The 20,903-nt window shown below is 37.7% G+C and overlaps 1 protein-coding gene across 2 annotated transcripts in view; it reads right to left on the bottom strand.

Moving 5' to 3' along the window:
* PAX3 (paired box 3) overlaps window positions 1-20,903 on the bottom strand; it is a 112,175-nt gene that overhangs the window by 20,958 nt on the left and 70,314 nt on the right. For both annotated transcript variants that reach the window (XM_043996412.1, XM_043996411.1), the window contains exons 5-7: window positions 14,830-15,035; window positions 7,223-7,388; window positions 4,244-4,458 (exon numbers count right to left, since the gene is read on the bottom strand). In XM_043996412.1, the coding sequence (XP_043852347.1) occupies window positions 4,244-4,458; window positions 7,223-7,388; window positions 14,830-15,035 (587 nt within the window). The remainder of the gene's footprint in view (window positions 1-4,243; window positions 4,459-7,222; window positions 7,389-14,829; window positions 15,036-20,903) is intronic.

Below are 20,903 nucleotides of genomic sequence, written 5' to 3'. Positions count from 1 at the left end.
GGGGGGAGTGAGGGTTAAGTGACTTGCCCAAGGTCACACAGCTAGTGTCAAGTGTCTGAGGTTGGATGTAAACTCGGGTACTCCTGAATCCCGGACAGGTGCTTTATCCACTTCACCACCTAGCTGCCCCCAAGGGTCTACTTCAATAAATCTTTTATTCTAAGAACAATTGTGCTATCACCCATTTCAAGTCACTTGCCCCTTTATGAGATCTCTGCAGCTCAAGAAATCATAGAACTTTGGAGCTAGAAGAAATTTCATAGTGTCCCTACTACAACCTCCGACCCAGGACAAATAGCCACCCAGTCTTTGCTTGATCTATTGAGCACCAGAATTTTTTATGAAATAATTTTCCCTGGACATGAGAGAGAACTCTTGGAAATACGAATGCCATTGACAACTAATGGATGGACTCATACTTTCTTTGATGGGGGAAGTGAAAGGTGCGATTTCATATTCTTAGGAAGGTTTTAATAACTTGAAATGAGACTGCAATTCTGATTTTCAGTTCTTCGATTCCCTTGCTCTGCACTTCGGATGAAGTCTTTTTTATGTCTCAGTTTCCCTAAACAAAATATACTAATTATACCCAACCACACTCAAAAGGAGTTTTGAAGATGAATTAGACAATCATGCCTGGCAAGATCCTTTCAGCTAGTTTTTGAAGAATATGAATAAAATTACAACATATTTTGCTCATATTCATTAATTCCTAGTTTTTAAATCCTTTAAAAAATCCTTAGAAGATGAGATGTTGAAAAACAAAACTGAAACAAATGCCCCTTCATGCAAATACACAAGTCTTTTTTTTTAATCCTCTCTGTTCTTATATAATCTATTCATTTCTTGCAAAGAGATAAAGTAGCACCATTTGGATGACTGGGACATTTCATTTAATTCATATTTTCAGCAACATTATAGCTTATGGCTTCCAAGCTTCGAATGCCATCAATACTTCAAATTCTCTGATTCTAGGAAAAAGAAGTTAAAGAAAATGCTTAAAGATATCTCACTCATAAAACAGTTCTTACCAAACCAAATTCAAATGAGTTTACCATAATGACCCCCAAAATACCAGCTTCAATTCATTTGGGGGGTCTATAAAATTAATAAGAACAGTGTTTGGCAAAAGTACAATGTGAATCTGTCTAAACCCAGACCTCGGAAAAATAGACATTGAGATGAAATTGAAAATAAGACTTGGAACCATTTTCTCATGTGAAATGTATTCCTTTCTTTCTATATGGGAGAATGAATGAAACTATTCTCCCACCATGGTAGCTAAGGTGTCATCACCCTTTCTTCAATGTAGAGCTTCTTTCTTCTGTCCCTTTCAGCTAATGAATGGCCTTATATCATGAGGGATAGACAGACTTCCTCCTGTGCTTGGCTTCTCATTGATGCCAATGTGCCAAAAGTGGGTCCCTTTGCCCTAAATAAAGTTATTTCTAATACTTTGACCCATTCCAGTGGCTACAATTGGACAGAGTTCCAGGCTTCTGAGGCCTGAGTTCTGCTCCTAATTCCTGTAACTCACTATGAACTGGTTTTATTTAATCACCGTTTGCCTTAATTTCTCCAAATTTACATGAGGAAATAAGAATAGGCTACCTAAAAACCTTCTCTCTCTCTCTCTCTCTCTCTCTCTCTCTCTCTCTCTCTCTCTCTCTCTCTCTCTTGCAGGGCAATGAGGGTTAAGTGACTTGCCCAGGGTCACACAGCTAGTAAGTGTCAAGTGTCTGAGGCCGGCTTTGAACTCAGGTATCCTGAATCCAAGGCTGGTGCTTTATCCACTGCACCACCTAGCTATCCCTCTTTTTCTAATTCATTAAGGCTATTGAAAAAACTGATGAGAAGCTGTGTGGACCTGGGTAAGTCACTTAACCCCAATTGCCTCACCAAAAAAACAACAACAACAACAACTCATGAGAAGCTGTTAATTCATGGTGGTAATCTGAAGAGGAAATGGATGCTAGGAGTTATACTGTGATGAGTAGTCATGAAATGGGAAAAAGGGGCAATTTGGTATGGTTCCAAGAGTACTGTACTAGGAATCAGGAAACCTAAGTTTCTTCATCTATATCACCAACTCCCTGGGTGGGCCTGGACAAGTCTCCCTGTCTCTCTGGTTCTCAGCTTCCTCACCTATAAAATATGGGATTAGGCAGATCCCTTCCGGTTCTCAAATTCATTGACTATCATGGTGGGGCAAAACCACAAAATGGAATTTTGCATTTCATGATAAATGATTTTTTTTCTCTTCAGATGATGAGATTTCTTGATACAACAGTGACAATGTTATTCCCATCAATGCCAATAACTCTGTCCTCACTATTTGAAGGTTATGGGATGTGTCCCAGGTTGAATTTATTTTCATTTGAATGTTCAGCCTCTGAGAGAGGGAGAGAGAGAGACAGAGAGAGAGAGAGAGAGAGAGAGAGAGAGAGAGAGAGAGAGAGAGAGAAAGAGCTATTCTAAGGTTATGGGATGGGTCCCACATTGGAGTTCATTTTCGTTTCAATTGTGTGTGTGTGTGTGTGTGTGTGTGTGTGTGTGTGTGCGCGCGCACACACGCGAGCGCCTGGGTGGGTGGCTGGGTGGATGGGTTTAAATAAAAAGCTTTTTCTATGGTCCAGAATGGTTAGTGCTGAAATTGACTCTGATAACTGCCTCTGGTGGATTAGCTCAAGGTGCCCAAGAGATTCTAGAAGAAGCACCTCCCCATCCCACCCTTGGAATCTGGGCATTGGGAGATGAATTGGGAGATGGACTGCCATGCTTTTTGTCAGGAGTTGCTTTTAGAAATACCAGGGCTTCAAAACTAAACTTATTAAAGTCTCACTGGAAGCCCTTTCATTGGTTTTCATGTTGTTCTTTTTCAACTGAGGTTTAAAGTCATCTCCTTCCCTCCCTCCCTCCCTCTCTTCCTCTCCTTCCCTCTCTCTCTCTCTTTTTTAATCCCACTATGTGCTATAGGAATCTATGAAACTTAATTACATTGACTGTTACAAAAAAGGGCTTATGAACTTTTGCCTTTAGGCAGAAATGTTTATTTCATTGCCTTTGCTATTCATTCTTTTCAACCCCAACGTCTTTGAACTTTTCAGCTGCTCAGAGTTATCACCGTTGTGCAGAGACCAGGAACTCCACTCCCGAGATGCAAACCACAAGTCTGAGCGAAGGAAGGAGGCAAAGATATATGAGTCGTTATTTTGGCCACCCTTTGTGCCATTAAAATCTCATTTTCTGCCTATTAGAATGCCCTCTCCCTGCTCAGACAGTGGTGATAGTCGGTGATTAGTGTGTAATTGAGTATAATTGTCTTTTCACTTTTCATTTGTGTCATTCTGTGCCTCTCTCTGTTTTTCTCACCACTGAGAGGAAAAAAAGGTTGAGAAAAGATAAAGCTGTTAAAACTCTCCCTCTCAGCCCTGAAGAGATTCCTGATTGTAATTATAGATTGCAACCCCATCGGTGACATTTCTCCAAATTCCATGGACAGCTATTGCCCACACCTGGGCTAAGCTCAAGCTAATAAAATCAAGGCTGTGTATTTCAACAACTGCTAATAATGTCAACTTCAGACAGATGCCACATGTAGGAAATTTAACCAACCTTCTGACATGCCATTATCAAGGCAATTTATTAACACGATTTCCCAAGGAAAGCTCATAGTCCAATGCAAATTAGAAAAACAATTATGACATTCAAATATTTGTCTGTTTCCAAAGAGGGGGCCCTTCTCCTAATTTCTGCATTTCTAACTCATTTATTCCAGAGTACAGTGGGCATCACCTGGGGCTCTCTCCACATGACTTGTTTGTTTCTTCTCAAGTTGTTTTGTCAAAGCTCTGGTATTTTCTTAAAGGGCCCTTTTTTCTGGAGATCCTATCAGCTGACCAAATTTCATAGAAGATGCCAATGTTTGTGAAGTTTCCTAACCAAGGAACAGAACTAGGGGGTGGAGAAGGCTGCACATTACAAATGCCTTGACAACTAAATGTAAACACCAAGTCTGTATGATTACATTAAAAATCACTTGAAATTAAAACTAAGCTACAACTTTTGATGCAGCCAGTGGGGGGGGGGGCGGGGGAAGGAAACTAGCAAACTAAAATCATGTGGCTTGTATAAAGAATACATTATGGTTTAAATTTGGCAATTCATTATACTGGTGCCTCGGGGAATAGACGATTTGGTTCTGGGATACAGCAAATCCTCTGTCTGGAAACACGGGACTGACCTGAGGTGAAAGGCCATTGCCAATGGCGGGGTTCATGGGATTGGAGGGCCCGGATGGAGGCACAAAGCTGTCTGTATAGCTGGAAAATCCATGTCTGCTGCTGGGCAGGCAATACGCAGAGCTGCTCTCTGGATTGGATGGGAGCGTACTTTGGTGCACGGTGCTCGGAGGAAGAGGCTGAGGTCTGTGGACTGTACTGCTGGGGTCCGACACAGCTAAAATGAAGAGACATTTTTAAGCAGATATTCGATTCTTTTCTGTTCCAGCATAACAACTTCAACATAGAGGTTCATTGTTCACCAACTGTCTCCCAGTGTGCCGAAACTTTGATTATCTACTGGTGGTTACCTTGCCAGTTTGGAATATATGTATAAATGTGTCTGGACACCTAGTTTTATACTTGATAATTTACAGATATATACACTATACCAACCTGGAATTATCGATGCTGACTCCTCTACATAAATATACTCCTCTCTATGCCGAGTACTGAACATACCATATGTTGATATTATTCTTTCCTACTTGAATTATCAGCTGGAAAGGCCAGTATAAGAACAGGAAGTCTCAGATTTCTAGTCAATATATTTTAAGGTACCACCTCAATATTAACCAAAGGATGATTTAAAATATCTACAACAAAGTTGCGTTTAATATCATGACATTTTAAGTTTCAAAATAATTATGTGTGTGCAGCTAACATTCCCTAATCATTCAATAAGTTAGCAAATATTGGTTTTACCAAAAATTACCTAGTAAATGTCATTCCTTTATGAGTGCAGGCTTGGATATAAATGCAATGGCAATGGATAGATCTCATTTACATTCATGAAAGCTCATCAGTTTCTGAGAATTGCATTATACCACAGCATGTTATCAACATACATTAAAATGCAGACACACCCCATCTATGTTAATGATTCCTCTCCTTACTTTTCCCCCCCAAAAAAAATTATTTTCAGTAAGGTAATTGTCTTAGGGAGAGGTTATTTCCATAACAACAATGTTATAAATGGAAAGTTCATTCCTAGACAGCCAAAATTCATATTATAAAAACTCATATGAGTCTTTACAGAGATCTGAGACTAGAATAAGACTGGGCTGTCAATAATTAGCTACTGCTCATAATTAGGCACAGTGGAGAGAGTACTAGGTATGAAGTCAGGAAGATCTGAGTTCAAATCCAGCCTCAAACACTACTTGTGTGTCCACAGGCATTTGACCACTGTCTGCCTCAGTTTCCTCTTCTGTAAAACAGTAATAACAACAACCATCTCAAGGGCAGCTAGGTGGTGCAGTGGATAAAGCACCAGCCCTGTATTCAGGAGGATCTGAGTTCAAATCCTGCCTCAAACACTTGACACTAGCTGTGTGACCCTGGGCAAGTCACTTAACCTGCATTGCCCCACAAAAACAAACAAAATAAAAATAACCATCTCCAAGGTTGTTGTGAGAATAAAAAAAAGATAATATTTGTAAGGTTTTGCAAACCTTAAAGTGGCACATAAATATTAGTTGTTGTTGGTTGTTGTTACATAGTGAAGAAGGGTTTACAAAGCAGTTTCCTCAAAAATCCTGTGAGGTGGGTAGTGCAAATATCCCTGTTTTATAGATATAAAAACTGAAGCTGAGAAATATCAAGGGACTTGCCCAGAATCACATAACAATTGATCATTGCCAGAATCAGGACTCTGCTAGTTCTGCCTTATGCTGCTCTCTCCAAATACCTAACCCAACTCATCAATGGGACTCCTACGGTCTAACAGCCAGTGGAATGGGGGTAGAGAAGAGGTTCAAGAGGAGGAAATGGGGTCACTGGCTAGAAAACAAGAAGCAAAGAATTCAGTGATATCCTAGGAGATGGATAGGAGAAGTTTATTTTATCTTCCTGAGGGATCCCCTAACTTCTAGTAACACCTAGCTAATGATGCAAGTTCTCCATTCAATTTGGACTTCAATAAAAAAAATTTTTAACTATTGTCATCAGCTGAACAAGACAGAACCCTCCTTCCCAGAGAAACTGAGCAGTGGGAAAGTATTGAATCCTAGTATAAAGTATGAATGGATAGGAGCACTTATAGCTGGACTTCAAGAGTTCAGAATCCAAATTCCCAAGATTTTTTTTTCAGGAGACTGGAGTAATAATAATTTTCATAAGCAATGGAACTGTAACTATGAACTTGCAGAAGTTGGGCTAAAAGTTTTTAAAACCTCGTGTGTGTGTGTATGTGTGTGTGTGTGTGTGTGTGTGTGTGTGTGTGTGTGTGTTCTGTTTTCTTTTCCTTGGTAATCTAAGCAGCTAAGGTGCCTGTTTCTGAATGTGGCTGCTACTGACCCCTTATCCGTGAACCATTTGTATGACCACTGTCCTGTGATATTTAGCAGCCCCAATGAAGAGGAAAGACTAATTGACACCAGGACTGAGCAGGACTGGTCTCCAGCGACTGTCCTGAGGGATGTTAGGGCAGGGCACCCAGCAGTTCAAAGTTCAAATGGGACTCCACCTAAATGTATTAGTGACAAAATTGTGAATATCCAATGAGAATGATATTAATACTAAAATGGCTGACACCTACATATCCCAGGTCAGTCAGTGCAATTTTGAGTGGGGTTCTCCTATAAACAATATTCATTAAAACATAATTACAGACAACAAAAACGTGACAAAATATGGCTAGCCTATGAATTCCCTTACTCTTCCAGATCCCAATTAGGAGGGTGAATATAGATGATATTATAAAATGAGGTGGAGAAGGAAATGGCAAACCATTCCAGTGTCTTTGCCAAGAAAACTCCACAGGGGGTCACACACATGAAGATCCAAATAGAACTGAAATGACTCAACAACACATGTGTGTACATATATAGAATATGTATGTATATATACATATGTTTGTGCATACACGCATATACATACATGCATATATAATCTGAACAAATTAATTCTATTTTAGTCTCCTTTGCTCCATTCCAACATACCTTGTGGGATAGATGTAGGTTGATACGAGGTCTCCGACAGCTGGTATGTTGGGAGAGTTGGCATGGCAGTAGGAGGGAATCCCCCCGGAATTAGATGGTTAAAAGCCATCAGTTGATTGGCCCCAGCTTGCTTCCTCCATCTTGCCCGGCGGTTGCTAAACCAGACCTATGGATTTAATTTAAAATTTGAGGATTTCACTGGTGAAATAACAGTACATTCTTAATGGATTTTTCATGCTAAAACAGATTAAGATCCCCTTACTGACAAGGGGAAGAGGAGCAAGAGGACTCATCCTTCTGTTTTCTTTGTGGCTTGGTGCAATATGGGAGTGAGTGGGGGTGGTACAGGGAGTAAGGAGAGCCAAGCTTCAGGGGTCAGTGAAAGGACTTCAGGGATTCTCATTGGTCAAGTATTAGCTTTGTAGAGGCCAAAGGCCAGGATGAGTAAGTAGGAACAACAGTGACCTATCCTCTCCTACCATCACCTTACTTCCATTCACCTCTACATAGATAACTAGAGAGACATAGATTTAGATATATCGATAATTGTATATATTTGTGTGTGTTTATGCATTTACATATAGTATATGCATTTAGATATGTATACATGCACAAATACATTCATATATAATTATATATAAATACATCATATACCTTCACACATTGTTATATACATTCATATATGCACATATTAATAAATATATACATGAATTGTATATGTGTATCAATATACATATTATATGTGTATATATAAAACCCTGAATAAAGTGAATAACAAAATATTAAAGCCTTGGTATCTAATGACACAATACAGGAGATGAGGCACAGGATATGTTCAGGACTTTAGATTGCTCCTACACTCCGGATGCCAGTGTTTTCAAAGTACCCCCCTTGACTACACTTTGCCACCAGATTTCAGATCTTCTTGGTCTGCCTGTGGATTTCTATGGCCTTTGTATGCACGGTTCTAGAATATCCATAAAAATCTCACCAGAACACAACACAAGGAATAGGGTTGCTTTCCATTCACACTGTGGGACATTATATTACTCCTAGTGGGAATAAATTCAGTATAGAGGGAAGCCACATGTTTAAAATGAGGAGGGCAGAATTCTTATGAAACCACTTTTTAAATAATTTTATGACTATGAGGTGACAGAAAGAAAAGAGAATAAATATTAGCAAGAAATCCAATTGTCTTGGAAATGTTGACCAACCATGAAAAGGTAGTTTCTTTGTGCCATTATTTTACACAGGCCTTACACTAAACTCTGAAATTTAAGAGGGACCCCTAAAAGGATTATGCCTAGAGGAACACATACTTTTTTTCAAGTCTCCATAAAACAATGTTAGGGTTATGGACTACTTTTCCAGACTTATTTAATTTTACTCATCTTCACACACTGTATTCGAACCACACTACCTTACTACTTCTCAAACTCAGTGTTACATTTCCTTCTTCCATGGACTTGTTCGCACTATCCCTCCTGCCTGAGACACACTTCCTCCTCATTTTCATCCCCATTGGATCCTGAGCTGCCTCCAAGAAAACTTACTACTCTTTCTGAAGTATATCCTCATCCTTCCAGTCTAGAAGCTCTTAATTTCTGTGTGTGTGTGTGTGTGTGTGTGTATGCTGAACACTTTGGACAGCCTAGGGAAGCCTATGTACCCCTTCTCAGAATAATGTTGTTAATCTCATTAAATAGCATATGTAGAATTACAAAAGGAATCAATTCCATTTAAATACAGTTGTCAAAATACTAAAATAATAATAAACTCATGGATACCAGCTTAAGAACTTCTGTGTCAAACCTTCTCATATATAGGACCAAAGGGAAAGTGAGTGGTCCAAGATTACACAGCTAGTAAGTCACAAAGTTGGATTGAAATACACTTAACTTTAAGTAGGGTGTTCCTTCTACTACATCACCCTCCTTTGCTAAATAGCAGAGTGGTCTTAGGCTAGTCATTCTTTCCCTCTCTAAGATTCAGCTCCTTCCTCTGAAAAAATAAGGGACTTGGAGGAGATCTTCTCTTAGTTTTAACATTCTAGGACCTACATTAGAATATCCTACTTCTTGCATTTCCAAAAGAGACAGACAGTATCCATCAATGGCTTCACACATTGGCCATTATTCTCACCTGTTGTCTTGAGTTTACATAAACTAACAAATCACTTTCCTTCATCATCAAACATTCAGTAGGTAACATCAAGGTGTGAATGATATCATGTCTTCTGTAGTGCTTGCCAACCTACCACAAGCCCAAGACAGGCTGCTTATGTTAATAATGGAATAGCTCTGAAGACATGCCCATCTGCTCTAGTTTCCAAACAGCCCTCCTGCCACTGCAACTAGATAGTGGCTCATCACCATCACATAGAAAGTAGGGAGAAGAGAGAAGGTGATGGTGCCTGTGACTTCTTGATCATCTTTCCCATATGCTTACAGTCAAAAAGATAACCAGAGGAAAGATAACAATAATTGTTAGCATTTATATAGAGCTTTAAGGTTCACCAAGTGCTTTTCTTGATTTTTAATTCATGGAATAAAACAAGCATATCCATAAGATTGTATGATTTTAAAAGATGAGTATACATGAAATTGCAAACTTATTATGTACAATTTGCTATTCATTTACAATTATGATCTCATGTTATTTATCATCACAACCTAAAAGGTGGATGCTAGAGGAAACTGAAGTTGAATGACTTTTCCAGGGTCACACAGTTACTAAGTGTCTGAGCCTGGATTTCAACTCAGGTCTTCTTGAATCCAGGTCCAGCACTCTATCCACTGTGCCCCCACAGCTGCCCCTCTGGAATATGCAAGCTTATAGGGAGCAATCAGAACAGGCCACATTCTTGTTCCAACCCTAAACTCAAAGGCAAGTATTTGTTCCAAACTAGTCTGAGTTCCAGATCTGGTGTATGACATTAAACAACCAATGAATAGCTCCTGGAAATACTGAATGTTAGAAGTGAAAGGAACCTTAGAGAGAGCATCTAGTCTAGCCTGAGAAAACTGTGACTCAGACAGATGAAGTCATGTACTCAAGGTCCCACCTCCTCTTAGTGGCAGAACCTGGACCAGAAACAATGTTTCTTGTCTTCTAGCCCAGGAGACTTTTCACTACATCCTGTGAATTCTCCTCTCTTTGGCTTCTAGCTTTCCTTCTATAAAAGCAGAATGATCAGATTTACCTACTTTCAAGAAACAATTTATGAAACAAAACACTCTTATGAAAGCATGCAAGAAATAAGTATTTTGCACATCATAAAATCTGGTGAGAGTCATTCTTTCCCACTAAAACTTTATCACCTGTGATTATTTGCATAGTAACAGCTACAATAACTTAAGCCAAGATAAAATTACAAGAACTATAAATCCCCCATGGTTCAAACCATCAGCTGATCACCAGAGAGGGAAAGAATTCTCTTTCTATTGCCCCCTACTGAGGTATGGTATAGTATTACATAATTTGATACATTACAAGGGGGAAAGTAGAGTTTCTATTCCTCTAAATGTTTTTGTCATTTGCCAACTCTCTTCCCTTTGGAGGAAGATGCCAGATAAGTTGAACAAATAATCTCTGGGGACACAACACTTGTAGATTTTTTTTTTACTATAATTCAGAATTTAGCAGAGATAACTCAATACACCTTTCCATGTGAGAATAGACTAAAAAAAGCCACCGATGTAAAAATATTAAAGGTCTCTTCTCATCTCCTACTATATTAAAGATGAAAATGAAGAGATGACATTTGTCATGCAAAATGAGTTTTATATATATTATGTCATTATTTTGATATGTGTATATATACACATATGTGTGTGCATTCACAGATACTGTGCTTGGCAAAAAAAAGGGGGTTAATTTGGGTTGGGGTCAGGGGGGTGTTTGTTTCTTTCCTTGTTTTTCATTTTGTTTTATTTTTCAGTCACCAAAAACTGAAACCAATGCCTACTTCAATATTACTAAAACAGAGTCAGGTTCAACTCCCTCTTTTCCAGCTCATCTTTACCCAAAAAGTAAAAAAAAAAAAAAAAAAAGGCTTTTGTTCTGACATTTTTATCACCAACTGACTACTATCTTTTCTTCCATGCTGGGTTGAGCAAAAGATCCATATGCTATATGTTGTCGGGAATTTGTTAGGCCGTAGATCATAGCCATGGTGTGAGGAATGATGTGTCTCAAGGGAACTGAGGAAGCCGTAAGGAATGTAAAGAGTCACCGGGTTAAAGCCACACTAAGACAGCTGTTATGTTAATGAGGGGTTCTGCTTCTTTGGCCAACTCTAGGTCACTGATATGAAAATACGAACAACTAGGGAGAAAACTTGTTGGTTTGTTCCTATTTATAATAAAGGCTAACTGTGATTTTTATTTTTTTATATTTATCGAGCAGAAAGAGTTTACATGGCACTGTACAAACTCATTTTATGGTTTTGAAGCTTATTCTGTAATGCAGCTTTGTTTTCAGTAGTGGTCAAATAGATATCTGCAAAATATTGTATATTCTTTTAAATGACCTCATTTGCTCTCTTCCCCTAAGAAATTTTAGGAAGACATGCTACTTTATGAAGAGAGACTTAACTCCATCCATTTTCATTCATTTTTAAGACTAGATTGTTTCATGATTAGGAAATGAGGAATACTGCTTTCCAACTATTTGGAAACCAAGGTAGACAAATTACATTGTCCAAACTTGAAAATATCTGCTAGCCTGAGAGACCAATAATTCATTCTATGAATTTACTTTTAGGACCAGTCAGAAAATTCTATCATTTTCTCCTCAAAAAAGCAGGTTTTCAAAAATTCAAACAAATTCAAAAAACATACACTGGGTATTTAATAAAAGAAAAAGTTAATGCACTTATGAAATATTATACGTTATAGCAATGTATGTCAGTCTTATTCCCCTCCTAGACTGTGAGCTTCTTGAGAGCAAATTCCATGTCTCATCTACACTTTGTTATCTCCCTCCCCCAGGGTCACACATGCCTGTATACAGTTGGAATTTCATAAAAGATAGTTTTCTGATATTGTATTATTTGTAATGCACTGTGCAGGACTATAGTTCCAGCACAGGACTATATCATAGCCATCTATGTATTCTCAAAACCCTTCATAGTACTTTCTACTTGTAAGAATTTGAAGAATATCTGGTTTCATGTGGGAAATTCCAGTATAACATTCCCTCCTCAACTCAGAACAACCCTTCCATGACATACTAGATAAGTGCCAGGGAGTCACCTAATGAACAATGAGGTTAAGTGATTACCCAGGGTCTCCTACTAAATGAATGCAAATGGCAGTATCAGAGTTCAGGTCTTTCTTACTTTAAGTCCAGCATTCTATTCACATAGGCTTAATGAATGTTAGGTTAGGAATAACGATTAACAAATAATAACAAAAGTTAAGGTAATAAATTACTCACATTAATTTATTATGAAATATTTGTTGAATGGTGATCCTATGATGAGCCAAGGTGAATAGAATGATCTCTGAACAAGCAACCAAGAAGGAATAACACTGATAAGAACCCAGTGGGGTTCTGCTGCTCTGAGAGCTGACTTACCTTGCTAGAGTATCATTCTTAAGACAGAGACAAGGCAGATTGCAGCAAAACAGAATGATCCAAATGGTTGCCTCAACCCTTACTCTGGTGGTGAGCACTTAGCCTCTATATGGAATGTGCATTTTTTTTCCAAGTGAGGAAAATTAACTATTAGTACACTAAAAATGTGCTTTGCTAAGTTGCACCCTACTACTCTATGAGGCATCCCACTAATAATATAGAAGGCTTTAATACATCTCTGCCTCACTATTAATAATAACATTTTTCACTAACGTTATATTTTACCTGAAGGTAATTCCCTTGTGTTTGAAGCATTATGGGAAGCATTAAAATAGTAGAGTGAGCAAAGAAATGGGATATTTGCTCATAGATTATTTGTTAGAGAGACCCTAGAAAAGCTCCTTACTTGTGGTATGAGGAAACCATAGCCCAAAGATAATTTCTTGGGTTTAAGGGATAACTTTCTCAAAGTCACCCAGGAAGTCAGTGACAGACCTGGGGCTGAAATTCAGGTTTCCTGATGCCTTGTTCTGTGCTTTTGCCTGATTATACTTCCTTAAATCATTCACAGTATATTTCTGGATTCTACATGGCCTCAGGGGCATCATTTCAGTGCCTAACCAGTACCCTGGACACAGTAGATATTCAATAAGTGTTTCTTAATTACCCATCTTGAGCATCAATTATTACTGTAACGTACAGTGACAGCTAAGAAAAATCTCCAGTGATATAATGATGGACAAACCAATGCTAACTGCATTTTATATACAGTAAAAACAAATAAAGGAAGATTTTTTAAATAAAATAAAATGGTACAATTACTTGCAACAGATGAACTGAATAGCTTGAAATCTTGCCCAGAATAGGATATTCTCCAAGCGATCACCACCAAACTAAATCTACTCATCCCAGTGTTGTCCCATTCCTAGTAATATCACATTTTAAAATATAAAAATCAGACTTTGCAAGTGACCTTATTTAGCTCCTCTGTGGTTCTCTAAATGCTTGGACAACTTTTTTTTTTCAATGTATACATCAAGCTACAAGGTTTCATGCCTCTCTCTAACCAAATAGCCTTTAAAGGAAACTGTCCCAGCCTCAGCTTCCTCGTCTATGAATTTTGAAGGTTAGGTGGACTGATCTCTAGGGTTTTTTCTAGGGTTAAGATTTGTTAGCGTTTATCACAGAAGGTCAGTCACAAGCAGGAAACTCATGTTTTTTACAATACATGAATCCTAGTCAGAGCTATAACTAGTGATTTTGGCCCCAAGGGCAAGTAGCCCATAAAATAGGCCCTCAGATCTACTTTATGAAATAAATTCAGTTGCTGGGAATAGAGGAGAATAACACCCCATTGAGGGAAGGCAGAAACCCTGATATACCTCAAAGCCATTCCTAGGGAGATAGAGCTAGAGTGGGGGGGGGGCGGGGGAGGAAGAGAGAGAGAGAGAGAGAGAGAGAGAGAGAGAGAGAAAGTTCACAGACCCTATGCTAAAAAGTCCTATTCTAAGGCAATAATTTGCCAGTTGGTGATATGTATTGCTAACAGGAATTTCCTCACAAGAATTCCCTACATCAACGAATCAGAGGTTCAATAAATCAGCAGGGGGAGATAGATAGATAGATAGACAGATAGACAGATGGGTAGATAGTGTTGCAGGTGAAAGATGAAATGACTGAAGAAACAAAAGTTCAGTCTTCTTAGCATATCGATTTATTAAGCAATTCATGGAAATTGCCCAACAAATTGGAATTTTCTTCAACAGAAGGATAAATGGAATATTTGAATGAATGAATGAATGAATGAATGAATGAATGAGTAAATAATTGTTGCCGACTAGGTGCTAAGTCCAGTTGTTTCTACAACTGCTGAAAGAGTTTACGGGCTATCAGTACCCTCTAAATTATGACACCCTGGACCAAAACCCTGGTTATACCCCCCTAGTTATTGCCATGATCCCAGTCAGCACTAAGAATAAAAATAGCCCCAAACATACAGCCCAAAGCTCTTCTGCTGTTCGTACCTGAACTCGAGCTTCCGTGAGCTTAGCCCTTTGGGCAAGTTCTTCTCGGGTATAAATGTCAGGGTAGTGGGTTCTTTCAAAAGCCCGTTCCAGCTCTTCCAGCTGCTCTGCTGTGAAGGTCGTCCTGCTCCGACGCTGTTTCCTCTTCAGTGGTAAATCTGGTTCTGAATCAATATCTGAGCCTTCATCAGATTGAGGTGCTGAAGCTAGGAAGTATTAAAAAAGAAAGAAAGAATGAGAATTTAGCTGAGGAGCCGAAAACGTTTTAAAGGACAGAAGATCCACTTTGTATGAGAAAGGGACAATGGCCAAAGGCTACAATTTTTTTTTAATTCCATTATTTTGCATTACATATATATGTGTGTTTATATGTAGCTATATCTTTATCATTATACTTTGCATCATAAACATAAAAATGTATTTATTGTATTAATAAATAATTCTAAACATAAGTTTATATTACATATCCACATCATTACAATAGGGAATAGAAATATTATTTGGGGATTATAGAACTATTTTTTTTCAAATTTCTTGATGATGGGAAGAATAAGTGGACCCCATAACCTGATATATAAAAACTTTAACCACACATGTGCGTACACATACCTATATGTATTTTTCTATTCTAAGATTTTCCGTCAATCTTGTCATATCAGTATATACATTTTCTTATTTTATTTATAGCAATACACATAACATAATAAAAAATAATGGCATTAATTCATGTATTTATAATTATTAGTTACTAAATATTATTAGTTATAATTCATTGACATTTAAAAAAATAATTTCTTATTTTCAGAAGACCTTGATTATTATGGATATGTGGCATCAAAAATAGATCAAGGTTAACAAGGAGCTCTTATAGCTTTCTCCATTAGTTTATCAAATTAATTGTCATCCTGGAAGAAAGCAAGAGTTTGGCCCTAAGTGGAGGAGCTATGGGCTAGGAGGGAGGAGAGACTGTAAGGGAAGGAAAACATGTCCCCTGAACTCCCCAAGGGAAGAAAGACAGATAAGTCCACTAAATGTGGGGAGTGACTGGGAATAATAGGAGATCTGAGGTGAACAATGCAGGGGGAGTGATTCATAATTACAGTAAACTGCAATTTGGATTGGGGAGCACAGTAATTCTAAGCATAAAGTCTACTTTATGTGTTTGTGAGTTAATGAGATGAAGCAACACATGAGCACTGACATAATTCCTTCATTTTGCCTATGAAAATGCCACTCATCTCTCTACTATTTACAGAACATGGCCTCCTGGGTTAGTGTTCTGGCCAAGCCATCTTGTGGTGTTGTCATTGTTGATGTTATTTAAAGGTATCCAAGAGAGTGCTTTCCAACTTCCCTATTCTACAAAATAAGTTTGTGATTTTTTTGTTACAAAAGCTCAAGTCCTCTCAGATCCTTGAGATCCGACTTAATGAAGAGCCTGGGGAGTTGATCAATTTTTTCACAAATTTCTCCACTGGGAAATCAGTTAATGAACCTAACATGAACTTCAAAAATGACTTCACACTTAAGAAGGTGATACTGCTTTCTTAAATATCAAATCATGGTATGAATCTTGTAAGTATGCAGACTACACTGTGTTTGCACAGGAAGAATAAGACTAGTGGACAGGATCTCTTTGGCATTTATTTTAAAAGCCTATAATGAGATTTTATGCATTGTTTCTGCAAATATTAAGCACATAAAGATCAGCTAACTTGTATAAAGCCCTTCAAAACCTTGGTAGAAGCTGGAATTGATGTTCAAACAGAATGCCTATCGTAAACACATCTCAACACTGGGGATTCAAGAGATCATTTCCTACCAACACCTAAAGAAAAATTCCCTCTGCCCCAGCTCCAACAAGTCATCATTGAGCCTCCACAGACCCCAAAAGGTGGATCCCACAACCTCTGGAGACCAATGATTTCATCTTAAGAGCACAAACTTAAACTTCTATTCCAGTATCACAGTAAATTACTTTTTGTTTGTCTAGGCCTATGGTTTCATGAATGTAGGAAACTACCACCAGTTAATATAGATTATCTGTAGATATAATGCAGATATATGTGTAGATATAATGTACAGCCTCAATTTCCTCAGCTTCCTCCTCTGTAAATTAGGAATAAGAATAGCACCAGGGTTTTTGTGAGGATCAAATGAATTGATATGTGCAAAGCACTTTGCAAATTATAAATAATATGCTAGCTATTGTTGTCGTTGTCTGTTGTTGTTGTTGTTGTTGTTGTTGTTGTTAGATGAGAAAACTTGAAGCTCAGAGACAATGGGAATGCTGGAACCTGCTCATAGATTGTTAAATTGTCCATGTGAGTATTTAAGCATCATTTGTAGCAAATGGTACAAATCAAAACTTGGTAAATTGTTTTGTTTATTGTCTAGACTTAAGAAAATGATGGAGAGAGCAGATTAAATGTAAAAGTAGGTTGTGCATACATTTTTTTGGAGAACTGGTTGTTAAACATTGGCCAGCACAGCCCTGCTCAAAGGAGTGACTGGCTCCAGGTCTCACAGCTAACTGAGTATCAGAGAGCTATGGATAACAAATTATCAAGTTCCATTTTATAGGATAATTATTTGTTTAGGTAAAAAATCCTCCTAGATGGTAGGCACCAATGAGGTAAAGACCTGAGAGTTAATTAACCCTTCATATCCCCAATCCCAAATATAATGCCTCAAATATAATAGGTACTTAATAAATGCTTGCTGGTGGTGAATCACACTGTCACAGTATATTTGAAAGTCTACTTTTTCACTCTACTCTAACAATGTCTTGTCTGCCTTTTCAAAGGACTAGCTGAATCTTCACTAAATGTCTCAGCATATCAAAGGAATCACGGTCTGATATAACTTTCATGACCAAAAAGAGAATTTTCTTTCAAGTACATAACTTAGCTTGGAATTATGTCTGCATGATACCAAAACATACTGACAAAAATGAGCAATTTCCTCAAAAATCTGCATTTTTGTATGACACCAACTTGTTTGCCTCAGTTTTCCATTGGAAAATTGACCGAATCAATTGCTTATTTTGGCAGTCTCACATGATTTCACTCTCATTACTTCCCCCATTTTCCCCATTATAACTAAACTAAAAATTACCAAAGGGGATAGAGTAATCTCTTTAAAAAGTCAGTAGTCAGAGAATGTGTAGAGTCTCCAAGCTGGGGAATGTTATCTCTTTTTAAAAAAACCCAGAGATAAGAACAGAATAGTCATTACTCCCCACTTTATGGAATTACCAGTGTCACATATCACTAAGTGGAAATGAAATATAATATTCTTGAAGAATTTGATTTACAATAATCTCCTCAATGAGAAGCATTTATGGGTGACCAAGAACACAAAGTCACAACTGAAATCTCATTCTAACTAGAGGTTAGGAGCTAGATCATTTTCTTTCATTTCTATTCCATATGACTTGAGCCACTTGAACTAACAAAAGCATTTTATCTATTCATACCACATCACAATGAAATAAAAACAAAACTGTTTTTCAGATAAATCAAAGGAGGGGAGGAAGTTTATCCCTACTGCTACAACTCAGAAACTTTGAGCAAAGTTAGAATGCTCAGATACCACAATTAGATTCAACATATGTAAACTATGTCAGTTGTCCAGTCATCATGTTAAGAAGTAAAAAAAAATGTAATTACACTGAATGTCTAATCAATCATAGTCCATGCATGCCTTCATAAAGAAAGTCTGTTTTATCATCCATTTGTCATTAGTGAGAATCATTTACTCTCATTTCTTCCTCAATTTAAGTAAACAGATCAATCAGCTACTCTCACACTAATGCACAAATAGAAGATCTATCATTATTATTTTTAAGGAAAGTCCTATGAATAGAATAAGCAACACATTTCCTTCAAAATGGCAATGAAACTTCACTTTTGATTTTGGGAAGTTTTCATTGGATTGAGTCAGAATTCCATCTCCTTATATATTATTTATTTGACTTGTTCCAATTCCTTACTCATCTTTCAGACTAGACCTTTTTGATTTTACTTTTCATATCAGAACAAAACCCACAATGAACACCTTTTTAATCATGCTTTTATTTACCTTAAAGTCATTAATATCCCCACTTCTCACAAGCACAAGAAAGCTTTACACAAGGGACTGAAAATTTCTCTCCTTTGTCCATTAGGAGAGCAAGAATCTCATTGCCCCATCGAACTCATATTTTTCTGGCCACAGGCAATTGAATGGTGACTAGGTCAAGGCTTGCCAATGGAAGAGACAGTTGCCAATTAGCATTAGCCAAGCTTCTGCTCTCTGGGCAAAGACACTGACCCATTTCTCTTGCCCCTACATTGCTCCCTATGCACCATCAGAGGCTATAGCCAATTGCAGAAGTTAGCATGGCCTGGAGAATAATTCTTCGTTCCACTCTGGTCTCATACTTTCTCCTTTGGTGAAAGGTGAAATTAATACAGAGATGCCAAATCCTAACTTGTAATATCACCCAATATCACAAAGCTTGAGTTAGTTTAAGAAAATATATAGGGGCAGCTAGATGGCGCAGTGGATAGAGCACCGGCCCTGGAGTCAGGAGTACCTGAGTTCAAATCTGGCCTCAGACACTTAACACTTACTAGCAAGTCACTTAACCCCAATTGCCTCACTAAAAAAAAATAATAATAATATATATATATATACATACATATATGTGTATGCCTGCATACCTGATTCAAAATAGAGATAGATATAGGTAGATATCATACATGCATTATTTTTGGTAGAAAGGAGGTTGTCATAAATTAAATATGGAGAAGTTAAAAATTCAAAAGATATTGGGTTTGGGCCAGCTAGGTGGCACAGTAGATAGAGTACCAGCCCTGGATTCATGAGGACCTGAGTTCAAATCCGACATCAGATACTTAATACTTACTAGCTGGGTGACCCTGGGCAAGTCACTTAACCCCAATTGCCCCGCACATACACACACACACAAAAAAAAAGAGATTGGGTTATAGGTGTTATAGATAATAGGAGGGAGGAAAGTTTTCTCTTCTAGATTCCAAGGGACTATGAGGCTATTTTTTTCTGATACAATAGGGAGAATCAAGCTGACCATATTTGTACAGAAGTAGTTATGACAATATCAATTTTGAAAACCAATAGTATTGTTTCACCTCAATGGTGTATGGTGGGCATGAAGAGGCCAAAACATATGACCAACAAAGAAAAGTTATCATCAAAGAAATATATGGAAATGTTGTCATCAAAGAAATGGACAGATGGAAAAGAAGGTAGACTAGTCATATAGCAAGAGCAAGGGAGAACAGATGGGCAGCTTTTGCACTTCATTGGTACCCGTATATTACGTCAGAAGATGGAGAGCAATGCCCTCATCCCATTCACTGAATTCCCAGTGGAAAACTCACAAGGGCTGCCTGGACAAGAGTTGCACAGGATAAGAACATTTGGGTGGGTGCAATCTGAACCATTCGAGTGAGCACCCACATTAAAGACTTCCGAGTTCTATCAAAGTGTCCAAGTAACTTAGCTTATTAAGAATAAAATTGTGTGACCCTGGGCAAGTCACTTAACCCCAATTGCCTCACCAAAAATAAAATAAATTTTTAAAAAAGAATAAAATTGAATTCTCATAGACATGAATAACTTCATAGGTCATAAGAATGTAATAGCCAGATCATTTTACTTCATCCTCTTCCAGATTCTTCTACTAAATTAATTCTGGGGTTTAAGTAAGATTGGGAAATTGAAAATCTCATCACCAAAATGTTCTCTAATCACCTAAAATGACTAATGCAACCTAAATACCTAAAATAACCTGAATACCAAAAGTGGCTTTTAGAAAAAGACTCTGGGCATGTGCTGACATCAAGTAAACATTAAGGGGTCATTTTCCATCCAAAACATAGAAACTTCTAGAATATAGGAACATAGAAACCTACCAACAGGATTAGCCCAAATGGAAAAGAAGGAATAAAACTAGCTATTCACTAAGTGAATACTAGAAAACACATAGTGAATAGTTAGTTTTATTCTTTCTTACCATACTCTGCAAAATCTTAAATAATTTTCCA

Source organism: Dromiciops gliroides, chromosome 3 (assembly GCF_019393635.1).
Source record: "Dromiciops gliroides isolate mDroGli1 chromosome 3, mDroGli1.pri, whole genome shotgun sequence".
Lineage (NCBI taxonomy): Eukaryota > Metazoa > Chordata > Mammalia > Microbiotheria > Microbiotheriidae > Dromiciops > Dromiciops gliroides.
Note: the sequence above shows the minus strand (reverse complement) of the source record. Positions and strands in the feature narration are given on the sequence as shown.